This window comes from Diospyros lotus, chromosome 11, assembly GCF_014633365.1.
Source record: "Diospyros lotus cultivar Yz01 chromosome 11, ASM1463336v1, whole genome shotgun sequence".
Classification (NCBI taxonomy): domain Eukaryota; kingdom Viridiplantae; phylum Streptophyta; class Magnoliopsida; order Ericales; family Ebenaceae; genus Diospyros; species Diospyros lotus.
Genome location: NC_068348.1, coordinates 1,577,459 through 1,598,693, shown reverse-complemented (window position 1 = coordinate 1,598,693; position 21,235 = coordinate 1,577,459). Strand labels below are relative to the sequence as shown.

At 39.4% G+C, this 21,235-nt stretch overlaps 1 protein-coding gene across 1 annotated transcript; it reads right to left on the bottom strand.

Moving 5' to 3' along the window:
* Positions 1-2,204: 2,204 nt before the first annotated feature.
* Positions 2,205-20,564, bottom strand: LOC127813190 (UDP-N-acetylmuramoyl-L-alanyl-D-glutamate--2,6-diaminopimelate ligase MurE homolog, chloroplastic). Its single transcript, XM_052354007.1, has 6 exons — positions 18,666-20,564; positions 18,347-18,463; positions 17,828-18,003; positions 17,270-17,415; positions 16,369-16,574; positions 2,205-2,440 (listed from the first exon to the last, which is right to left on the bottom strand). Exons 1-5 carry the CDS (start codon positions 20,527-20,529, stop codon positions 16,556-16,558), a joined length of 2,322 nt encoding a protein of 773 aa, XP_052209967.1. The 5' UTR covers positions 20,530-20,564; the 3' UTR covers positions 2,205-2,440; positions 16,369-16,555.
* Positions 20,565-21,235: the final 671 nt, after the last annotated feature.

The following is a 21,235-nucleotide window of genomic DNA, read 5'->3' as shown; positions in this document are numbered from 1 at the left end:
ATCGTTCCTCTTAGCTGATTGGAGGGCCGCGTGCTGCAACCACAGCTTGCCAATTGGCAACTGCTGGTTGGCAGCACATGGCAACCATCAGCAGCCTCAGGTGGCACCCGATTGATCTCTCTCCTGCCTGATCTTATTCCCTACTATTTCTGTTGGAATAATCAATCGTGCTTGCACGATTGAATCTCAGTCATTCTTCAGTGCTTTATGAGGGTCAATCCCAGCCATTCTTTATACCTTTTAATCTAGCCTCGGGATGTGTTTAGATCAGACGAAAAATCGAAAAATGGTGAGAAGAAGAAAAGTAAGAAGGAAAGAGAGTTTTGAGCGTTTTTGGTTGTTGGCTCTCGCCCTCGGTCTAGGGTTCTCTGGTTTGCTCTCTGTTTTTCTTTTTTTCTGTAAATGCTTTGTATAGTGCATGTTATATGGTTCGATTAGGTTGCCTTTAATCTGTATTAAGTGATTTTAGGGCAAGTTTTGTTTCCTCGAACCATCGTATGTACAAAGTGATCGAGAGGTTTTATATGTGGGTGTAATCTCTAATTTTTCATAGTTCAGTGAGCTCTTCTCACCAGAGCTCAACGTGGACGTAGCCTCGTTTTTTAGGTGAACCACAGTAAATCTCACATGTCTCGTTTTTTCATTTTTCGTTTTAGTTCTGTGTATATTTATTTTTGCTTCTGATTTTGTTCATCAATTTTCATGATTGAAATACTATGAAAAACCCTAAGGTTTGTTGTAATATCTCAACAATCACATGAGCAATCTAGAATAAATACTTGAAAAGAAGTCTTTAATGTAATTAACTACGAAATAAGAAGGTCGAGAAAGAGAATAGAGTTGGAGGAGTCCCTGTTTTGATGATAGGAAAAAAAAAATAATTTTAGCAACTAGAATTAAAGGAAACTAAAGATGTGTTTGATTGCATTACCTAGAATTTAATTCTAGGTAATGATTGCCTAAAAAATAAAAATCATCTCACCCCCTTAGAAAATAAATTCTATGGAAAGAAGATTTAAATACTTGTATCATTTACATATTTTTTATAGAAAAATTAAGAGTGTTTGATTATTTTTATAAAAAATATGTATAATAATTATATATTTTTTTATAATAAATATGTACAATCTAACACAGTCTAACAGTAACAAACAAGGAAATCCCTGAAGCAAATGAACCTAGAAGTCCAACAATTCAGAGAAACCCAATTCACAAAACAGGCATTAAAGGAAATTGTCTAAACCACGAACCCTTAAATTCCTAATAGAAAAGCCACTTGCAGTCTCTTTTGATGGCAAAACATGCTTGGCATATAGGGCATTTGATGAAATAGTAGAAGAGCAAATAGAAAGCTTCTTCTGCAACAAGAAGAAGAAGAAGAAGAAGCAGCTTTTCTCTGCTCTTAGTCCTTTAGGCTTTCCCTCCCCCAAAATAAAGTTTCTTTGTTTTATTGTAATGTGAATAAAATATACATGCCTTGTCCTATAGTAATTAATCATATCTTGAAATGCATCATTCTTATAAAGATAAATACACTTTTACATCTTAACTTGAAATGGCCAAGGCAAGGACATGTTCTTTTTTTCAAGGATATTCTTGAGATTAGATCTAATGAAGACAAGATGAGACTTGTAGTTTAGAGGATTAGAACACGTGACTATAACAAGATAAAATAGGTGGTGATAAATTCTTATCGTAAAGATGAACTCACTTATATACATCTTGATATAAAATTATATACTTATTTAATAGTGTTATTTCTGGATTATTATATATGTTGATGAATTTATTCAATATATACATCTTAACAAAGGTGATAATAGATTTTTATGATAAATTTTTCAAAAAAATAGTTCATAAGTAATTCCCTCCCCCTTTTCTAATTAAACAAAAAAGAATGGAAAATGTTTTCAGTTATCACCACTTATCAATCATAGACAGAAACTCACCCAATTTCAAGGTTGTGTTTAGATGCTGCTTTATATCCTCATTCATGCCTGCTCCTGTGTTGGATTGAGACATCATTTGGAAACCATTCAATCTTTATTTGGCACACAACTTGGTGTAAGCATGCTGGTGTGCTATTTTAAGATTTAAAGTTACAACTAGATGGGTAAAAATTTAATTGTAAAACAACTAAAAATACATTCTTATTTTAAGAGATTTCTCCTTTTATGAAAGTTAGAAGAATCTTATCAAAAGAATTGAACAAACAACTGGTTATTTATTCCAATGTCAATCCAATAAATATGATTGACAACAAATGTTTCCACAGATGAATCAATTGAAGTACCCAGCTTGGCAATCTTAACAGGATCAATTAACAAGAAACAAAAATACCAAAGAAGATTCTTACAAAACTGTAATCCTAGTCCACTTATCAACATTTCGCGGTTTCTTTGAACTATCCCAGTGCTATACAAAAGCAAGGCCCGGCAACCTGTTGATGGAAGAAACCATAAGAAACTGTTTCCAGGAGAAATGGTTTATGCATTCAAGGGGAAAAAGTACAGTCAATTTAAGCAAATATATTGAGAACCTCTATGATCATCTTCAACAGTTAATGATACTGCTTCCATGTTTGTCTGAAGAAGTGTTGAGCATACAAGTCCATTATTTCTTGAATAAATTCTGTAGTGTCCTCTATGAAAGAGCACAAGCAACAGAATTGTCCACGCAGCATTAAACAAAAGAAAAATAGAAAATACACTCTCAATGGGCGTTCTGTTATCTGTATAGTCTCAGAGCACATGTTCAGACCGTGTCACCTATTTGGCCACAAAGTGGATACCCGTACACAGAATTGCTTGGTGCCTGTTTGATTTCATGTTTAAGGGCATTTGGTACGATGTTTTTGTCTTTAGGACATAGTTATTTAAGGCACAATAAGGTGCAAAGACATCCTGGAGAGGCCCAAGGCGCACTAAGGTGCACAAGGGTCTTGGAGCCTGAGGCGCAAGACGAGATGCGAGCTTGGTGAAACTAGGCACAAGTTAATAAAATAAAATAAAATAAAAATATATGTCCTAATTGAATAAAAATGTATAAAATAAATCCTAACTTCTAATAATATTTTAACAAGTATGTTATAAAAAAAATATAAAATTCAACATATGCTAACTATGATATTTCCATGCTGGATCTTTTCTTCTACTAACAAAGCTACTATCAGGATTATAATCAATAGTGTTGGATGACATTTTAAATTTTTGATTCCTGCAAGATTTATAACATGTCAACAACAATACCACTCTAAAGACCATCTTAAGAAAAACAAAGAGATAATATTCAAACTCAAACAAGTATCAATCATCATGCAAAGTTCTAAACAAACACATAAACACTACAAGTTCACAATCAAGAAAATGTTTTCATTTTGAAAAATGTTATTTTTCTAAATCTGAAAGATTAGCGCATTATAAGAAAACATATAAGAAAATGTTTTCATTTTGAAAAACTATCTCCCGGTATTTTGATAGCTAATATTCACTATTCTTAAAATGATTTTTAATGAATTTTTCAAGAAATAGTATGTATTTTGGGGTGGTAAAATCGCTAAATCCTGAGTTTATACTAAAATCAAAATTTTATTTTCTTATTGTTATGTATTTTGATTTTTTAGATATTTTTATTGAATCCAAATGAGGAATACTTTCTTATTTACATTTATGTATTGAAGTAAATAGAAGATATAATATAAATTAAAGAAAATGTGGACATTTACTTAAACTAAAGAAATGCAAATATGTTGTAATGTATACATGTTAGAACTGAGAAGAGGGGAGGTTGGAACCAAGAATGGCAGCTGGTTTCGGTGGGCAATGGGTTGTTTGACAGCTAATTTCAAGAGGCGCGCCTAGGCGCCTTTAACATCTATGAGCGCAAGGCTACGCCTGAGGGCCTGGGCAAATCTCACCCGCCTGGTTTGTTTCTAATCGCCAGGCTTGCGCCTGGTATCAAGGCACGCCTTTAATAACACTGTTGGAGCCTGAGGCGCCAGGCGAGGCGCATTGAGAAAAAAATATTGTTGTTGCTTGACTCAATTAGTGATGCGCTATGCTGAGTCTAGACAGGGGTCCTGGTGCGAGAGCTCGAGGAGCTCCAACCTAAACAGAAGCCCGGGAGAGTATGTAGACTCTCTTGGATCGAACATAAAAAAAAATAAGCATTATTTAGGGCTTTGGCCAGCCAATCTTGTCAGAATAAGAAGTGTAAACTAATCTTTGGTGTTGCAAGGAGGAGAGGCTTTTAAGGCTTTGGGTCTGCCTCCATCGAGTATTTAGGGTTGGGTAATTTTACGTTTTTTTACCTTTTTTTTTCCTTAAAATATATTAAAGATATGAAAGGCGCACCTTAACAGATAGGCACACGCCTCTTTAAGGCCGCCTCACCTTGGGGGCTCTAAGGTGCAGGGGCTGGTGCCCCTTGCTCCTTGCGCCTGAGATGGCCCTTTCACAACTATGCTTCAGGAAAAAGTAATTTCCAACCCATTTCTTTTTCTTCCTCTAATAGTTCATCAAGTTCTTCTTTTTCACCTATTTTTCACAAGTCAAGCAGAGGAGAAAAGGAAACAGAGAGCTTGGCTGGATCTAGTTCGCTAATGGAGTGATAGCCTGATAGGGTAGCTAGAGGAGTTTTTGCTCGATGATTTATTTGGTTGGCAGTGGCCTAACAGTTATTGTATTACATCTGAATTAATTTTAATGAAAAAAATATTAACTTAATCATCATATAAAAGAATGTTCTTGTCATGTGTCGCGGGTAAGAAGTGGATGTTAGTGTAATTGGGTCATACTAAGGGTAGTAAGTAGTATATTAGAAAGTTCGCATTGAAGAGTTGTAATTTGTTTGTTGCTGCATTAGGGGGTGGTACATTCCCAACAACGGCATTCTGTTACGCACATGGGGCAAGTGGTTTGGCTATATATATCAGCTGTCCAGCTCCCCAATGATTATGAATGAATATTCCCAGAAGTTTCTATTCTCTCTGTCTCTCTCATTCTTCTCTCTCAATTCTTCCCACTATTTCTCTTTCTCCTAATTCTATTGGCTAACGTTTTCAATCACTCAGCTGGAAGAATCAAACAGTCAGGTCCTTGGAAGCTGACATTTGGTATCAGAGCGGTGTCCTTGGGTGTGGGCAAAATAGGAGAAGGTTATCCATATGGCCGAAGGAACGAGGATGAAACAAATAGAATCCCAACTGCAGCAAGTGGCTACAACAATGGCGAAGATGCAAACAAGAATGGGAACTCTAGAATCCTCGATTGAAGCAGGGGTGGATGCTTGGATTGATCAGGCCATGGAAAGGTGGCGGGGTGAGAATCGAGAACAGAATGCTCGATTCCATGAGCAAGTGATGGAACAGATGCACCAGATTATGCGAATGTTCTCAACCCAGCAGTCGGTCAGACTTTCCCCTGATTTTTTGCAAAGGGAACGGTCGGAACCCATTCTTCAAGGGGTAGGAACGGAGTGCCAACCATTAGGAACGTCGAAAGTTGAATTTGAGATGGAGGGGACCGGCGATAATATAAGGGAGAGAAGAGCGAGAGCTCAAGCAGATCGTTATCAACAGAGCTTTTCGGTACCCAAACTAAAGATTCCGCTTTTCGATGGAGAAAACCCGAGATGGTGGGTAAGGAGGTGCGAACGTATGTTTGCCCTGTATTAGGTACCGGAACAGCAGAAGGTCACCCTGGCCTCTACCTACCTGAACGACATGGGTGATGCATGGTACCAAGGATGGCTCGCGGTGAAAGAAGGCAACCCGTGGAATGAGTTCGCTGACGACTTATGTGAAAGGTTTGGAGACAGGAGTATGCGAGATATAGTTGAAGAATTCAACAAGCTCAAACAACTGGGGTCGGTGCAGACCTACCAGCTCAAGTTTGAGGAGTTGAGATCCTTAATGATGGTACACAATCCCCATCTATCGGAAGAGTATTTTGTATCGAGTTTTATTAGTGGCTTGGGAGATGAAGTGAGACCCATGGTAAAAATGATGCAACCAACGACAGTGAGGCTGGCCGCAGAGAGTGCAAGGTTGCAAGAAATGATGATCGAAGCATTGCTAAAAAGGCAGCGCAATCAAGTGAAAGGAGTGATCAAGCGAACTTATGTTATAGGTGCGGGGATAGATACTTTCCGGGACATAGGTGCAAACGACAAATCTTGTTATTGGAAGGGGAGGATGAGGAAGAACTCGCGGATGAGACCTTGGAGATGGGCGAAGGTGATCAAGGAGAGATCTCCTTACATGCACTAAAGGGATTGGCACATAGCAAGATTATTAAGGTAGAAGGGCGAGCTCACCAATGCCCACTAATGGTACTCATTGATAGCGGAAGCAACCATAGCTTCTTGGATGAAGGTATGGCAAAGAAATTGGGATGTGAGGTCTCGAACTCTCACCCCCTTTCAGTAACAGTAGCAAACAGAAATAAGGTATTAAGTCAATCCTCATGTTTGGGATTCTGCTGGGAGATGAATGGGGAAGAATTCGTGGCAGATTTGAGGTTGCTAAAATTGGGGGGGCTGTGATATGGTGCTTGGGGTTGATTGGATGAGAGGAGTGAGTCCCATCAGCTTTTATTTTAACAAGATGGAGGTGACCTTTGAGAAGGATGAAAAAAGGAGGATACTCAAAGGCAGCCAAGAAGCGAGTATGTGCAAGATGATAACGGGAAAGAGACTTCAACGATTGCTCAAGAGCAAGTTTTCCCAAGTAGCGCAGCTATTTTCCATTCAGGCCTTGGAAGTCTTCGAGAAGGGACAGGAGCAGGAAGGAGAATTGGCCATTACAATGAGTAGTCACTCACACGACCAGTGGAAGGTACGCGAAACTAACTCTCTTAACATGCTATTACTTGAGTTCAAGGACCTCTTTTCCGAACCCAACTCACTTCCTCCTAAAAGACCCTGTGACCATACCATCAATCTCAAACCCAATTCTGAACTAGTGAATGTAAGGTCCTATCGTTACCCTCCTAAACAGAAAACTGAGATAGAAAGACTCATCAAAGACATGCTACAAAAATCGATTATCCAATCCAGCCATAGCCCTTTCATATCTCCCATACTACTTGTCAAAAAGAAAGATGGTTCATGAAGATTTTGTGTAGACTATAGGCAACTCAATGCCATAACCATCAAGGACAAGTTTCCCATACCCATTGTAGAAGACTTGCTTGACGAGTTGAAGCATCCATCAGTTTTCACTAAGCTGGACCTTAGAACAAGTTACCACCAAATTCGAATGGAGCCTCGAGATATCCCTAAAATCGCTTTTAAAACTCATCAAGGGCAATATGAATTCAAGGTAATGCCCTTCGGACTCACTAACACACCAGCTACCTTTCAAGCATTAATGAACCAAATATTTGAACCCTACTTGCGTGAATTTATTCTAGTCTTTTTCGATGACATTCTGATTTATAGCCCAACCTTTGTCGAGCACCTAAACCACTTGAAAACTACCTTTGAGGTTCTTCGACTCAATAAATTGTATGTTAAGGAGTCCAAGTGTTCCTTTGCACAGAGTCATGTGGAATATTTGGGCCATATAATATCTAATGCAGGAGTAAGCACCGATCTTAGTAACGTAGCAGCCATGGTGGAGTGGCCAAGGCTTCAAAATGTCAAGGGATTAAGGGGATTTCTGGGTTTAACTGGCTACTATCGTCGGTTTGTCAAGGATTATGGAATTATCAGTCGACCACTAACGAAGTTGCTAAAAAAGGATGGCTTCTAATGGAATGACAGGGCTGAATAGGCCTTTGACAAACTTAAAAGAGCTATGAGTGAGGTGCCGACATTGGGCTTGCTGGATTTTGACAAGCCATTTGTATTGGAGACTGATGCCAGCGCTTTTGGAGTTGGGGCAGTATTGGTACAAGAAGGTAGGCTTTTGGCATTTCTCAATAGGGCATTTATGAGAAGGAACTATTGGCAGTGCTGATGGTTGTAGATAAATGGAGGCATTACCTAGAAGGGAGTAAATTTGTGATCAAAACAGACCATGAAAGTCTGAAATTTCTACTTTAGCAGAAATTACATACACAATTGCAACGGAAAGGGATGACTAAATTGATGGGATTGGATTATGTAATCCAATACCAAAAGGGGAAGGAAAACCTAGCTGCGGATGCCTTATCCAGGTGTCATGAAGAGGGGCATTCCGCTACCCTTACAGTGATGGTTCCAGACTGGCACCGAGAAGTGGCCTTGAGCTATGAAAATGATGAGAGCATTCAGGAGCTGCTACAGCAACTAGTGGTGGATCCTAATGCTAAACAAGGGTATACCTTGACTAATGGACTTATCCGAAACAGAGGAAGGTTGGTGATAAGAAAGGATGAGAATTTGAAGAAAAAGATTGTGGAGGCGCTGCACAGTTCTCCAATAGGAGGACACTCCGGTATAGTTGCTACCTATCACAAGGTTAAGCAACTCTTTCATTGGCTCGGGCTAAAAAAATATGTGATGGACTTTGTGCTGAGTTGTGATATTTGCAAAAGGTGCAAATCAGAATCAGTGGCCCCTCCGGGGTTGTTACAGCCATTAAATATACCAGGTGAGCCTTGGGAAAGTATCTCAATGGATTTCATTGAGGGCTTACCCAAATCGAAAGGGCGTGACTGCATAATGGTGATAGTGGATAGATTCACCAAATATGCCCACTTCATAGGATTGACACACCCCTACACAGCTCAAGAGATAGCTAAAGCGTTCCTAGACCAAGTGGTGAAGTTACACGGAATTCCCAAGGCAATAGTGTCGGACAGGGATAAAATTTTTTCTAGCCTATTATGGAAGGAATTGATGGGGTTATTGGGAATCCGACTCAACATGTCGACGGCCTATCATCCAGAATCTAATGGCCAGACCGAGAGAGTAAATCAGTGTTTGGAGACATACTTAAGGTGTGCTTGTTTCCTACAACCAAAGTCTTGGCATAAGTGGCTTGCATTGGCATAGTGGTGGTATAATTCCAACTACCACTGTGAAGACATTTGTGTTAGATTAGTTTATGTACTTAGGTTCAATTTCTTGTATAAATCTGTTAGCAAAAGTTCTTCTATTGTAATGTTTTTCTTTTCTGTTTTATTTTTAGCCGGCCATTAAATTAATGGGTTTCCGGTCAGTTAGGGCAGTCAGTTGTAATTGCCTTGCCCGCCTCTATCCTTTATAAATAGAGGCTGGGAAAACTCGGTTTTGTAAGGGTGAAATCTCGGGATATCTTGTAAGGGTGTGCGGGTGAGCTAGGCTGAGAGTTTTGTACTTCTCTTGGGGTGTTCTTCTCTTGGCAGTCTAGGGTTTTAGACTCGGGAAGAAGAGAAGACTTTTCTAGTTCATGTAATTGCTATAAAGATTGCCAAGATAGTGGAGATTTCATAGGCCTAAGGCAGTCTGGATGTAGGTCTCATTTATGAGACTGAACCAGGATAAATTTGGTGTGTTTACTGCTATTTTTTCTATTCCTAGTCTCTGTATTACTATCGGGTGATTGTGTGTTCTAAATAAGAGATAGGGTAGTGAGATCTTGAGGGCTAGATTGCTGAGTGTGTGTGAGTGTGTGTCGGTCTTAAAAAGACTACAATCTGGTATCAGAGCTCCAGGGATAAACTCCAGCAAATCTATCAAGATTTTTCAAGATTCTCAAGAAACCAGAATCAGCTCTGGTAGGCGTTCATGGCACCCTCATCGGTCACTCGATATGATGTGGAGAAGTTTGACGGCAGCAACGATTTTGGTCTCTGGCGGATCAAAATGGAAGCCCTGCTGTGCAGTCTAGGGTTGGAAAAAGCAATCGAACAAGAGGTAACTACCGAGGGAAGCTCTGAAGGTAAGGATCCTAAAACCATATCTTTAGAGGATAAGGAAATAAACAAGAAAGCATACAGCATGCTTATCTTGAGTCTTGGAGATAAAATTCTCCGAGAAGTTTCAAAATTAAAAACAGCCACTGAAATCTGGAAGAAATTGGAGTCTCTTTATTTAAAGAAGACTTTATCCAGTAGGCTGTATTTAAAGGCCAAATTCTTCACATATAAGATGTAAGAAAATCAGAAACTTCAAGAGCATCTAGATGAATTCAATAAGCTATGTCTTGACTTAGAGAATATAGGAGTAAACTATGAGGACGAAGATAGAGCCCTAGTTCTTCTTTATTCTTTGCCTAAGTCTTATGAAAACTTTGTAGACATCCTGCAACACGGTAGGGACAAACTATCGTTAGAAGATGTAATAGGATCCCTAAACTCAAAGGAATTGAGAATAAAAATGGAAATTAAAACCACCCCCAGTGATGCCCTAACCGTAAGGTCTAGGAGTACCAAAAAGGACTCAAAAGGAAAAAGGGGAAAGTCTAGATCAAAGTCTAGAAATGGAAAGGGTCCTATTAAGTGTTACTACTGCCAGGAGGAAGGGCATATCAAGAGATACTGCCCTAAAAGAAAGAAAGACATGGCTGAAAAGAAAACATCCGATGGTGGAGCAAACTTAGCTAACCTTGGATATGACAGTTCAGAGGCTTTGACTGTCACAGAAATAGCTGGAAGTAACAGTTGGGTGATGGATTCGGGTTGTTCATTTCACATGACCCCTAAGAGGCATTGGCTGCAAAATTATAGAGAAATTAATGGGGGTAAGGTCTTGCCGGGCAATGACCATGAGTGCAGGGTTATAGGAGTGGGAGATGTGAGGTTAAGGATGAATGATGGCTCGGTTTTGACTCTCTCAGCAGTTAGGCATGTGCCTGATCTCAAGAGGAACTTGGTTTCCCTTGGAGAATTAGACAGAAATGGCCTAAAATTCAAAGGAGAGACAGGAGCCATAACAGTGGCCAAAGGGTCACTGGTCTGCATGAAAGCAAAATTGCAGAATGGCATTTATATCCTGCAAGCCTCCACCTTAAGTGGTGAGGCTGCAGCAGCAAGTAGCAAATCCCAAGATTTGGCTAAATTGTGGCATCTAAGGATGTCACATATAAGTGAGCAAGGGCTCAAGGAGTTAGCTAGACAAGGGATCTTAGAAAATAACCAAGTCTCAGTTTTATCCAAATGTGAGTCTTGCATCTATGGAAAGGCAGCAAAACTTAGGTTTAATAAGACTGCCATCCACTCATCTAAATCCACTTAGATTACATACACTCGGATCTGTGGGGACCAGCCCAAACCCCAACCCATGGAGGATCTAGATACTTCCTTTCTATTATAGATGATTATTCTAGAATGTTGTGGGTTTATGTGCTAAAATCTAAAGATCAAACTTATGGGACCTTTAGAAACTGGAAGACAATGGTAGAAACTCAAATGGGCAAGAAAATTAAAACCATTAGGACAGATAATGGATTGGAATTCTGCAATAAGGAATTTAATTAAATGTGCAAAGAAAATGGCATAATTAGGCACCTAACAGCCCCTGGAAACCCCCAGCAAAACGGGGTGGCTGAGAGGATGAATCGGACAATATTAGAAAGGGTAAGATGCATGTTATTCCATGCACACCTTCCAAAAACTTTCTGGGGGGAAGCAGTTTCTACTGCAGCCCATATACTCAACCGAACCCCATCTAAAGCCATAGACTTGCAAACTACCTATGAGAAATGGACAGGCCATAAGCCAAACCTTGCCCACCTTAGGGTGTTTGGGTGTTTAGCCTATGCTCATGTGAAGCAAGGCAAACTTGAACCTAGGGCTAGGAAATGTCTCCTTATAGGTTATCCAACCGGTGTGAAGGGATACAAACTATGGAACCTTGAACAAGAAGGACCTAGGACAATAATCTCTAGGGATGTAACTTTTGATGAGTCATCTACCATAAGTCTAAGCTCAAATGAAACCCAGAAGCATCTAGATGAGAAGAACGACTCTATGAAGGCAGACATTCAAGGTATAGAGCCTGAAATGAATGACACAGAACCTGAACCAGCTCTGGACCTAAATGATCAGGTCCAAGAGGAAGATCAGGGTGCTGAAACATCTCAATATGAGGAAGAAGAAGCTGACAGTGATGCTGATTCCAGCATTGGTGACCAGCCAAACCCAAATAGGTATAGTGTGGCTAGAGATAGACAACCTAGAGTCCACAGGCCACCCCTTAGGTTTGGTTACTCAGATTTAGTAGCCTATGCTTTATATAGTGCCTCCAAAATTTCTGATGAAGAGCCCCAGTCCTATGACCAAGCTATAGTTTCTAAGCATTCCCAAAAATGGATAGAAGCCATGAAATCAGAAATATCTTCTCTTATGAAAAATCAAACCTGGGAACTGGTAGAAAAACCGAAAGGGAAGAGGATTGTAAGCTGCAAATGGCTTTACAAAATAAAAGAATGAGCGGATGTAAATTCTAAGCCTAGATTCAAAGCTAGGCTAGTTGCTAGAGGATTTACCCAAGTCCAAGGGGTTGATTACAATGAAGTTTTCTCCCCAGTTGTAAGGCATACATCAATTAGGGTTCTGCTGGCCATCACTGCCCAATTAGACTTGAAATTAGAGCAGATGGATGTTACCACAGCTTTCCTACATAAAGAGTTGGAAGAAAAGATATATATGAACCAACCTAGAGGTTTTGAAGTCAAGGATAAGGTGGAGAAAGTTTGTTTGCTCAAAAAGTCTCTCTATGGGCTCAAACAATCTCCTAGACAGTGGTATCGCCGATTTGATACTGTTATGATAAGCCAAGGATATTCAAGATGCTCCTATGATTGTTGTGTGTATCTTAAGCACATATCCCCTAGCATTTCAATATACCTACTACTCTATGTGGATGACATGCTTATTGCAAGTCAATCCCATAAAGAAATCCAGCATCTAAAGCAGAAATTAAAGGCTGAATTTGAAATGAAGGAGCTAGGTGAGGCTAGGAAGATTCTAGGGATGGAAATCTCTAGGGATAGGCAGCATAGAAAATTATTTCTATCTCAAAAATCATATATAGAAAAGTTGCTATCTAGGTTTGGTATGGCTGTTTCAAAACCAGTAAGTGTGCCATTTGCCCCTCACTTCAAATTAACCTCAAAACAGTCCCCTAAAAATGAGGAGGAAATGAGAGAAATGGAGAAGATTCCATACTCAAATGCTGTAGGCAGCCTGATGTATGGAATGGTTTGCACCCGGCCCGACCTAGCTCATGCAATGAGTGTAGTTAGCCGCTTCATGGCAAACCCAGGTAGATCCCATTGGATGGCTGTAAAATGGATGCTTAGATACCTAAGGGGCACCAGCAAAAATGTGTTGTCCTATGGTGGAGCCAAAATAGGAGAAAAACCTAGTATTCTAGGCTTCTCAGATGCAGATTATGCTGCAGACCTTGATAAACGTAGGTCCACAACCGGTTACATTTTTAAGTTGTGGAATTCCTCTATTAGTTGGAAGTCCAGCCTCTAACATGTGGTAGCTTTATCCACTACCGAGGCAGAATACATAGCTGTTGCTGATGCAATTAAAGAGGCTATATGGCTTAAGGGGCTAGTAGGAGAGCTTCTAGGTTTAGAGGTTAAAGTCACTTTGATGTGTGATAGTCAAAGTGCTATACATTTATCAAAGAACCAGGCTCACCATGAGAGGACAAAACACATAGACATTAGATATCATTTCATTAGGGATATCATTGAAAATAAACTTGTGAATCTAATCAAAGTTGCAGGAGAATATAATGCTGCAGATATATTCACCAAAGCTGTTCCAGTTTCAAAGCTTCAGCAACATATCAAGCAGCTGGATCTTATTCCAGATCAGATTGAAGATGGAGCAGCTGTTCAGGAAGCTAAAGTACAGAAAATCTAATCCAAATGGGTGGAGAATTGTGAAGACATTTGTGTTAGATTAGTTTATGTACTTAGGTTCAATTTCTTGTATAAATCTATTAGCAAAAGTTCTTCTATTGTAATGTTTTTCTTTTCTGTTTTATTTTTAGCCGGCCATTAAATTAATGGGTTTCCGGTCAGTTAGGGCAGTCAGTTGTAACTGACTTGCCCGCCTCTATCCTTTATAAATAGAGGCTAGGAAAACTCGGTTTTGTAAGGGTGAAATCTCGGGATATCTTGTAAGGGTGTGCGGGTGAGCTAGGCTGAGAGTTTTGTACTTCTCTTGGGGTGTTCTTCTCTTGGCAGTCTAGGGTTTTAGACTCGGGAAGAAGAGAAGACTTTTCTAGTTCATGTAATTGCTGTAAAGATTGTCAAGATAGTGGAGATTTCATAGGCCTAAGGCAGTCTGGATGTAGGTCTCATTTATGAGACTGAACCAGGATAAATTTGGTGTGTTTACTGCTATTTTTTCTATTCCTAGTCTCTGTATTACTATCGGGTGATTGTGTGTTCTAAATAAGAGATAGGGTAGTGAGATCTTGAGGGCTAGATTGTTGAGAGTGTGTGAGTGTGTGTCGGTCTTAAAAAGACTACAACCACAACTCCATAAAGAGATCTCCTTTTGAAGCCCTATATGGGTATAAGCCAACCTTACTGCCAGATCTAGGAAACTCCTCGGCAGTGGCAGCCTTGGATATCTACCTTCAACTGAGGCAGCAAGCTTTCCAGACAATCAAAACAGAATTATCCAATGCTAGAAATCGTATGAAGCAGTTTGCCGATAGAAGGAGAAGTGAAAGGGAATTCCAAATGGGAGAGTGGGTATATTTGAAGCTCCAGCCGGGCCATTTGAAAGCTCTACTCGAGAAGCCTAGTTCAAAGCTTAATCCGAGGTTTTATGGACCTTTTTTGGTGCTAGCTTGAGTAGGAAGTGTGGCTTATCGTTTACAGCTGCCAGATAACTCCAATATACATCCGATCTTCCATGTAATATTACTTAAAAAGGCAGTGGGGCAACAAGCTATCAATCCAGTGTTACCTCGTTTCCCAGATCCAGATGACAGTCCAAAGGAACCTACCGCTATAATTGACAGGAGAGTGATCTACAAACAAGGGGCTCCCATCGTCCAAGTGCTTGTGCAATGGTCTAGTCTACACCCGGACAACAATACTTGGGAATACCTCCCAGATATTCTCAAGCAATTTCCTAAGGCAGCCAGTCTTCTTAGCATTTCTTGAGGACAAGAAGGTTTTGAAGGGAAGGGTAATTGTCATGTGTCACGGGTAAGAAGTGGGTGTTAGTGTAATTGGGTCATACTAAGGGTAGTAAATAGTATATTAGAAAGTTCGCATTGAGAAGTTGTAATTTGTTTGTTGCTGCATTAGGGGGTAGTACATTCCCAGCAACGACATTCTGTTACGCACATGGGGCAAGTGGCTCAGCTATATATATCAGTTGTCTAGCTCCCCAATGATTATGAATGAATATTCCTAGAAGTTTCTATTCTCTCTCTCTCTCTCTCATTCTTCTCTCTCAATTCTTCCCACTGTTTCTCTTTCTCCTAATTCTATCGGTTAACGTTTTCCATCTCTCAACCAGAAGAATCAAACAGTCAGATCCTCAGAAGCTGATAGTTCTCAGTGCACAAGACTTCCTAGTCTGCAAGGATTGAGGAAAGATCATTTTTGTACACAACTTTACTCTTATTTACACACACACCAAAAAAAAAAACTTTACTCTTATTTTGCAAACAAGTTGTCTTCACAATTGGAACTCATGTCACGAAAGAACAACACCTTACCATTGTTACAAAGGCTGGCTCTCAAGTGAATCACCATACAGAATAAATCAAGTGTTTTAGTATAAAATAGCAAGTTTGATAGTAATATGAACCATTTTTATCTTTTGAAACTATAAAAAGAATATACCCTATACCTAATTTTTAGAATTATTTTATCCCATTTGAAATTAGTTTGATAATTTCATTAAGTGAATTGCTGGATGTATCTAATCACTGTATAAAATGAACATATTTTTCATTGATTATCTTCAGTTTTTGTTTGCAGAATTTTAGAAACAGGCATTATCAAACAGCATCTTTACATTTCACTTTTTCTAACAAAAAATGGAACTAAAGATAAAAATCTAAATAAAAGGTAGGAAGCACATACAAACTGATAGCAAATTCAATTAGGCTCTTAAGAATTATTTTAGTTGAAATCATTCAAGACTTCTTCAATCAAGAGATGCCCAATCCAAAGCTGATTTTATTTCTATAGTTATGTCATCCCCGAAAGCCAACAGAAAACATCAGCTCGAAAGCAAACTCGAACAGAAACTGAAATGTATTGAGACAAATCTTTCCTTCACCTGCAACATCAAGTTTTTATTTTTTTTGCAGGGAATTTAAAATTTTCTCATTTCGCAAGTTTCCAGAGGCATAAAAGTTCCCCACTCCACTAAATTGGAAGTGAAAACTGGAAAGACCTGAGATCTAAACTTGAAAAACAAATATAATGTTCTTTTGTTAAGTAAATATAAAGAACATAATACTTACCTTTCTGTGATTGTGGCCCATCAAATTTACTCCAAGTGCTCATTCTGGCAAAAGGGAAAATTGAATTCTCCAATTTCATTTTGTTCAATAAATGTCAAGGAACCTGCTTCTCGTTCCAAGAACAATGGAGCCAATGCTCTGATAGCAACCCCAAGCCTTTGGCCTGCCTCAAGATTTTTCTACATTCTCAGTGACTTTCTGGTAACCTGAAGCAAAATAGGCAGGATAACATGACCATTCAAGCATGTTAAAGCATCAAATTTGTTCATTTTACACTATCAAGCAATCTGCCGAAAATAGAGATTGCAGTAAACTTGAGTTCACACATTGCCATGATCAAAACAAATACGCAAAACGAGCAATAGGGAAGTACTTTGAGATCATGCAATGCAAGTGAAATCAATATAGAGGAAATACACATAATGATGGATGGAAGGTAATTTGGTGTAATGTGATTGAAATGACTAGGGGAATTAAGTATACCAAAGTAATGAGCTTCTCTTTCATTTTCTTTGCTTTACGCCTATCCTTTTATGCCATTATAACAAGTTTTTCTTTTTTCTCCCAACCACTTCAGCAGTGGTGTGCATGTAATTTAATACAATGTACACGATATCCTAGAAGGCAATAACTAAAGCATTAATACCAAATTCAATCCCACTTTTCCCTTCATCACATTCACATAACATTTTTTTTTTATCTGACCAAGTTAATTTTGCCTCTCTCCTCCCCTAACATCGTAATGATAAAGTTCTGCAGCTATCTGATTTCAAGTGCAAAATCAGGAACAGTCAGAAACACAACTCATGAAGTCACTCACATGGAAAAGTTGGTACTTTCAGTCTTGTTAATGATCCTGACATAAGAACTTTCAGCAAGTAACATGACAGAAAAAGCTTACCGCCATGGAAATTCACTTGTGTCAATTCCAGCTTGGTGAAGCTCATCAACATACTGCAATGCTTCTCTACATTCCTCCCGGTCATCAAAGAACTCCTTTTTATCACCTTCTATCTGGTATGTTTCTTGGCCTTTGCCAGCAACCACCTGTAGCATCATAATGCACATTAAAAATGAGGAAGAAAAGGCCTCGAACTCCTTATATTTTCATTTATATCCCAAACCCCTGAATAGTCACCAAGAGGTATATATGGAAATAAATACCATTAATAATTTGTCATGCTTCAATAAAAAAATAAAAAGAAAAAATCTGCATCTATATTGCTAATATTTAAGAATTAAACTCGTCATTTGGAAAATGAAGCTATTTCAGATGACAAATGCTATTTCTCTTTTTCTAAGCATGAAAATACTAGAAAATCATTAACCCATTCAGTCATCGGTCCCTCCTCTCAAATAGCTTTGAGTAACTTCTCAATGCACCCCCCCCCCCCTCAAAAGAAATGTCAGCACTATTTATGAATTGACAATAGATGCAAAATGGATATCAAACACTTACAACCATATCGCCTTCCTCGCCCATGGCAACTGCTGCACGTACAGCTACCCGCCTTATATCATGCAAGAAAAGCCTATGTCCATTAGGAAGAGGTGGATAGTAATCATTTTCTCCATGTTTCAAGTAATCCTGCATAGTCCATCCTACACCGGCCAACATGTCATCCAAGATATCCACTGGTGAAAATATAAGCAGGGGTTAGTAGCTATAACCAGCAGTATCCAATAACTTCACTTTGAATAAAAAAGCACACTAGCAGAACACATAAATACAAAGATGAGCACTGAAATATTAAGTACAACAAAAAGGGAACATTTTTAGGAAATTCTGCCCCTTTTTTAATTCATCCTTACAGTGTGAAGATGATTGTTTCCCACCTTATGTAAATGTCTATAGTAACAGCCATAACCTTCCTAGTATTTTGGGTTATGGCATGAACACCAAAGACAAACAACGCTTAAAGTGATCTTATTCAACTTTGGTCCAGTATACTTCAGCAATATGGATAGTAATGCATACATGGATCCTCATTTTCTGGATTGTCAGATGTCAAGATGGTCACATCACTTTTGTCTGTTGCAATCTTTGTCATCGTTGGTCTCTTCCCTCTATCACTCTCACCAGCACAACCAATAACTTCAACAAAACATGAAAACTTGGTTAGATATGGCAAAGTAATTGGATATACAATGAACTTCAGCTTTTATGACAACAATAGACTTATGGTTCAAATACACCAGTAAAATCAGACATATAAAAGAACGTCCCTTTCCAAAAAAGTTTATTCATATCACTGATCTTTTTCTTCTGTCTAAGGATTAACATAGCTGATGCTTACCAGTAATAATTCTCCTTGGCCCAAGCTCCCTTACAAAGTCAAGAAGTCGAGACAAGGTATGAGGAGTATGAGCATAATCCACAATTACCCCAAATGCTTGTTCCTCATCTATCAACTCACACCTACCAGGAACTGCATCAACCTCTTCAACACCTCTAACAATGTCCTCCAAAGGTGCTCCTACTGCAATTCCAACTGCAATAGCTGCAAGTATGTTGTATATGTTATGCCTGCCAAGCAACCCTGACGAAATTTCCAATATGCCCCGGGGTGTATTTACTAAAACCTGGGTCTCAAATAACGAGAGTTCAAATTTCAAGCAATGAACATCAGCATTATTATTCTCCATTGCAAATGTCACGACAGGCACATCTGGGTTCCCCTGTGCAATGAAGAAAGCTGCATTTGGGTCATCAATGTTGACAATTTTCCTGTGACGCTCTGGGTCCACCATTCTTGAAAACAGCTTGGCCTTGGCTTCTCTATATTCCTCCTCTGATCCATGAAAATCCAAGTGGTCGTCCGACAAGTTTGTGAACACAGCAATGTCAAAATCCACCTCATTGCACCTCCCCGGAGCTAATCCATGAGAGGAAGCCTCAATCACAAGTGCTTCTGTCCCATTATGGACCATCTTTGCCATCAACTTCTGAACCAAGACAGCATCAGGAGTCATATTTGGTGACTCCAATTTGTTATCTCCGTGAACGTAGTACGCCACAGTGCTCAACATCCCAGTTCTGATCCCCATTGCCTCATAAATGCTTTTAATCAAATATGAAGTGGTCGTCTTTCCATTTGTCCCAGTTATTCCTATCACTGACATATTTGTGGATGGATATCGATAAAATGCAGCAGCCAAAGCAGGGAGTACAGAATCCGTATCTTCAACTATGACCAATGCCTTGCACCCTAAAGTCTCCTCTATGTCTATCTCTTTACTAGCCACTACGGCAACAGCCCCTCTCTTGTCAGCTTCGGATAGATACAAAAGGCCATCGGTTCCCTTCTCAACGCAACAGACAAACAAATCACCTGCCTCAACAACCCTAGAATCATGCTGAATACCTGTAATCTCAACCTCCAAATTACCATAAACCGACACGGGCACAACTTTACTGTCATCTAAAAGCTCAGCTAGAGTCATCCTAAACTTGGGTTCCACAATTCTAACACTATTTTCATCAAGACTATCATAATCAAGATCAAACGACGAAAAAATGGATAATTCACCAGTACCCTGATCATCACTCACCTCGTCCTCGGATTTTCCCGACTCTTCCTCGTCAGAACCCTCCGAACCCGCAGTAAGCCCTCGAAGCTCGTCGATCTCCTCCAAGTCGACCACTTCTTCAGGCTCCAACTCCTCGGCTGCTTCCATGGCCGCCTTCTCCTTCCTAGGGTTTGGCTTCAGCAGCCCCTGCTTGACAAACTCCTTCCTCTTCATCGCAATGGCCTTGTCGATCTCCCCGAACAAATCATCGCCGGAAGACTCGTCGGGACCCGATAACTCGTCCGGCGCGTCGTGGACGTCGGCGATGGCGTTGAGGAACTTGGAGCGGTCCTTGTTGAACTGGTCCTCCTGGAGCTTTCGGGCGCGGGCGGCCTCGCGGTAGATCTGCTGGAACTTGGAGACGCCATGCTCGGTATCTTCGGGGGCTTCGGGCGGGTCGTCGTCGGCCGGGGTCGGGTAGAACTTGCCGTCAGGGCCGATTGCGGCGGGGTTTCGGAGTCGGAGTCGAATTTGGACTGGGACCCGGTTGAGGGAGAGAAGCGGATAGGATTTGGAAATGGGGAAAGAGGGTTTTAGAGAGAGGGGGGGTGGGGAAGGGGCGGTGGTGGAGAAGAAGGTGAAGAGCGCCATTGTTGAGTGCTTGAGAAAAGCTCTACGCTTTCGCTTCGAGGGTTTAGAAGAGATGGATAGGGGTTTACGGACGTCGTTGGCACCACTAAGCGACGTCGTTTCCTATCTGGAGTTCAATTTCGAATTTTAGAATAATGCCATTTTTCTTTTTTGGGGTATGGATAATGACTCTATCGTTCTCTATTTTTTCAAAATAACGGCTCTATCTTGTTAGCATTTATTATAGGATAAATTTAAAAATTAATAATAAAATTTTAATTTAGTTCCATTTTTAAAATAAATATTTAATATTTGTTATTCATACACTAAATTTATATTTAACCATATTATAGAAACATACGTGGATAAACATTATTAATCTAAGTCTTTTATTTTCTCCATTTCTCCTCTTTTTCTTAATTCATTAAGGGGGCGTTTGTTAAAATGAGCAAGATAAAAGGCATCAAAATAAGATTAAAATACTTTTTGAATCAAGATATTGAATGATTAAGATAAGATTGGAAAGCATTCCAAAATTTCTATCAGAATGTTTGTTAAATTTTTTAGAATCCACTGATAATTATACTTTTTCTTTTTACGTATTTGTTAATACATATCATAAACATCAATATAAGAGTTTTTTTTATCAAAATATCCCTATTATCAAATTCATTGAAAATTGTTTATTAATATCAACAATAAATTTATGATTAAAATAGTATTTTAT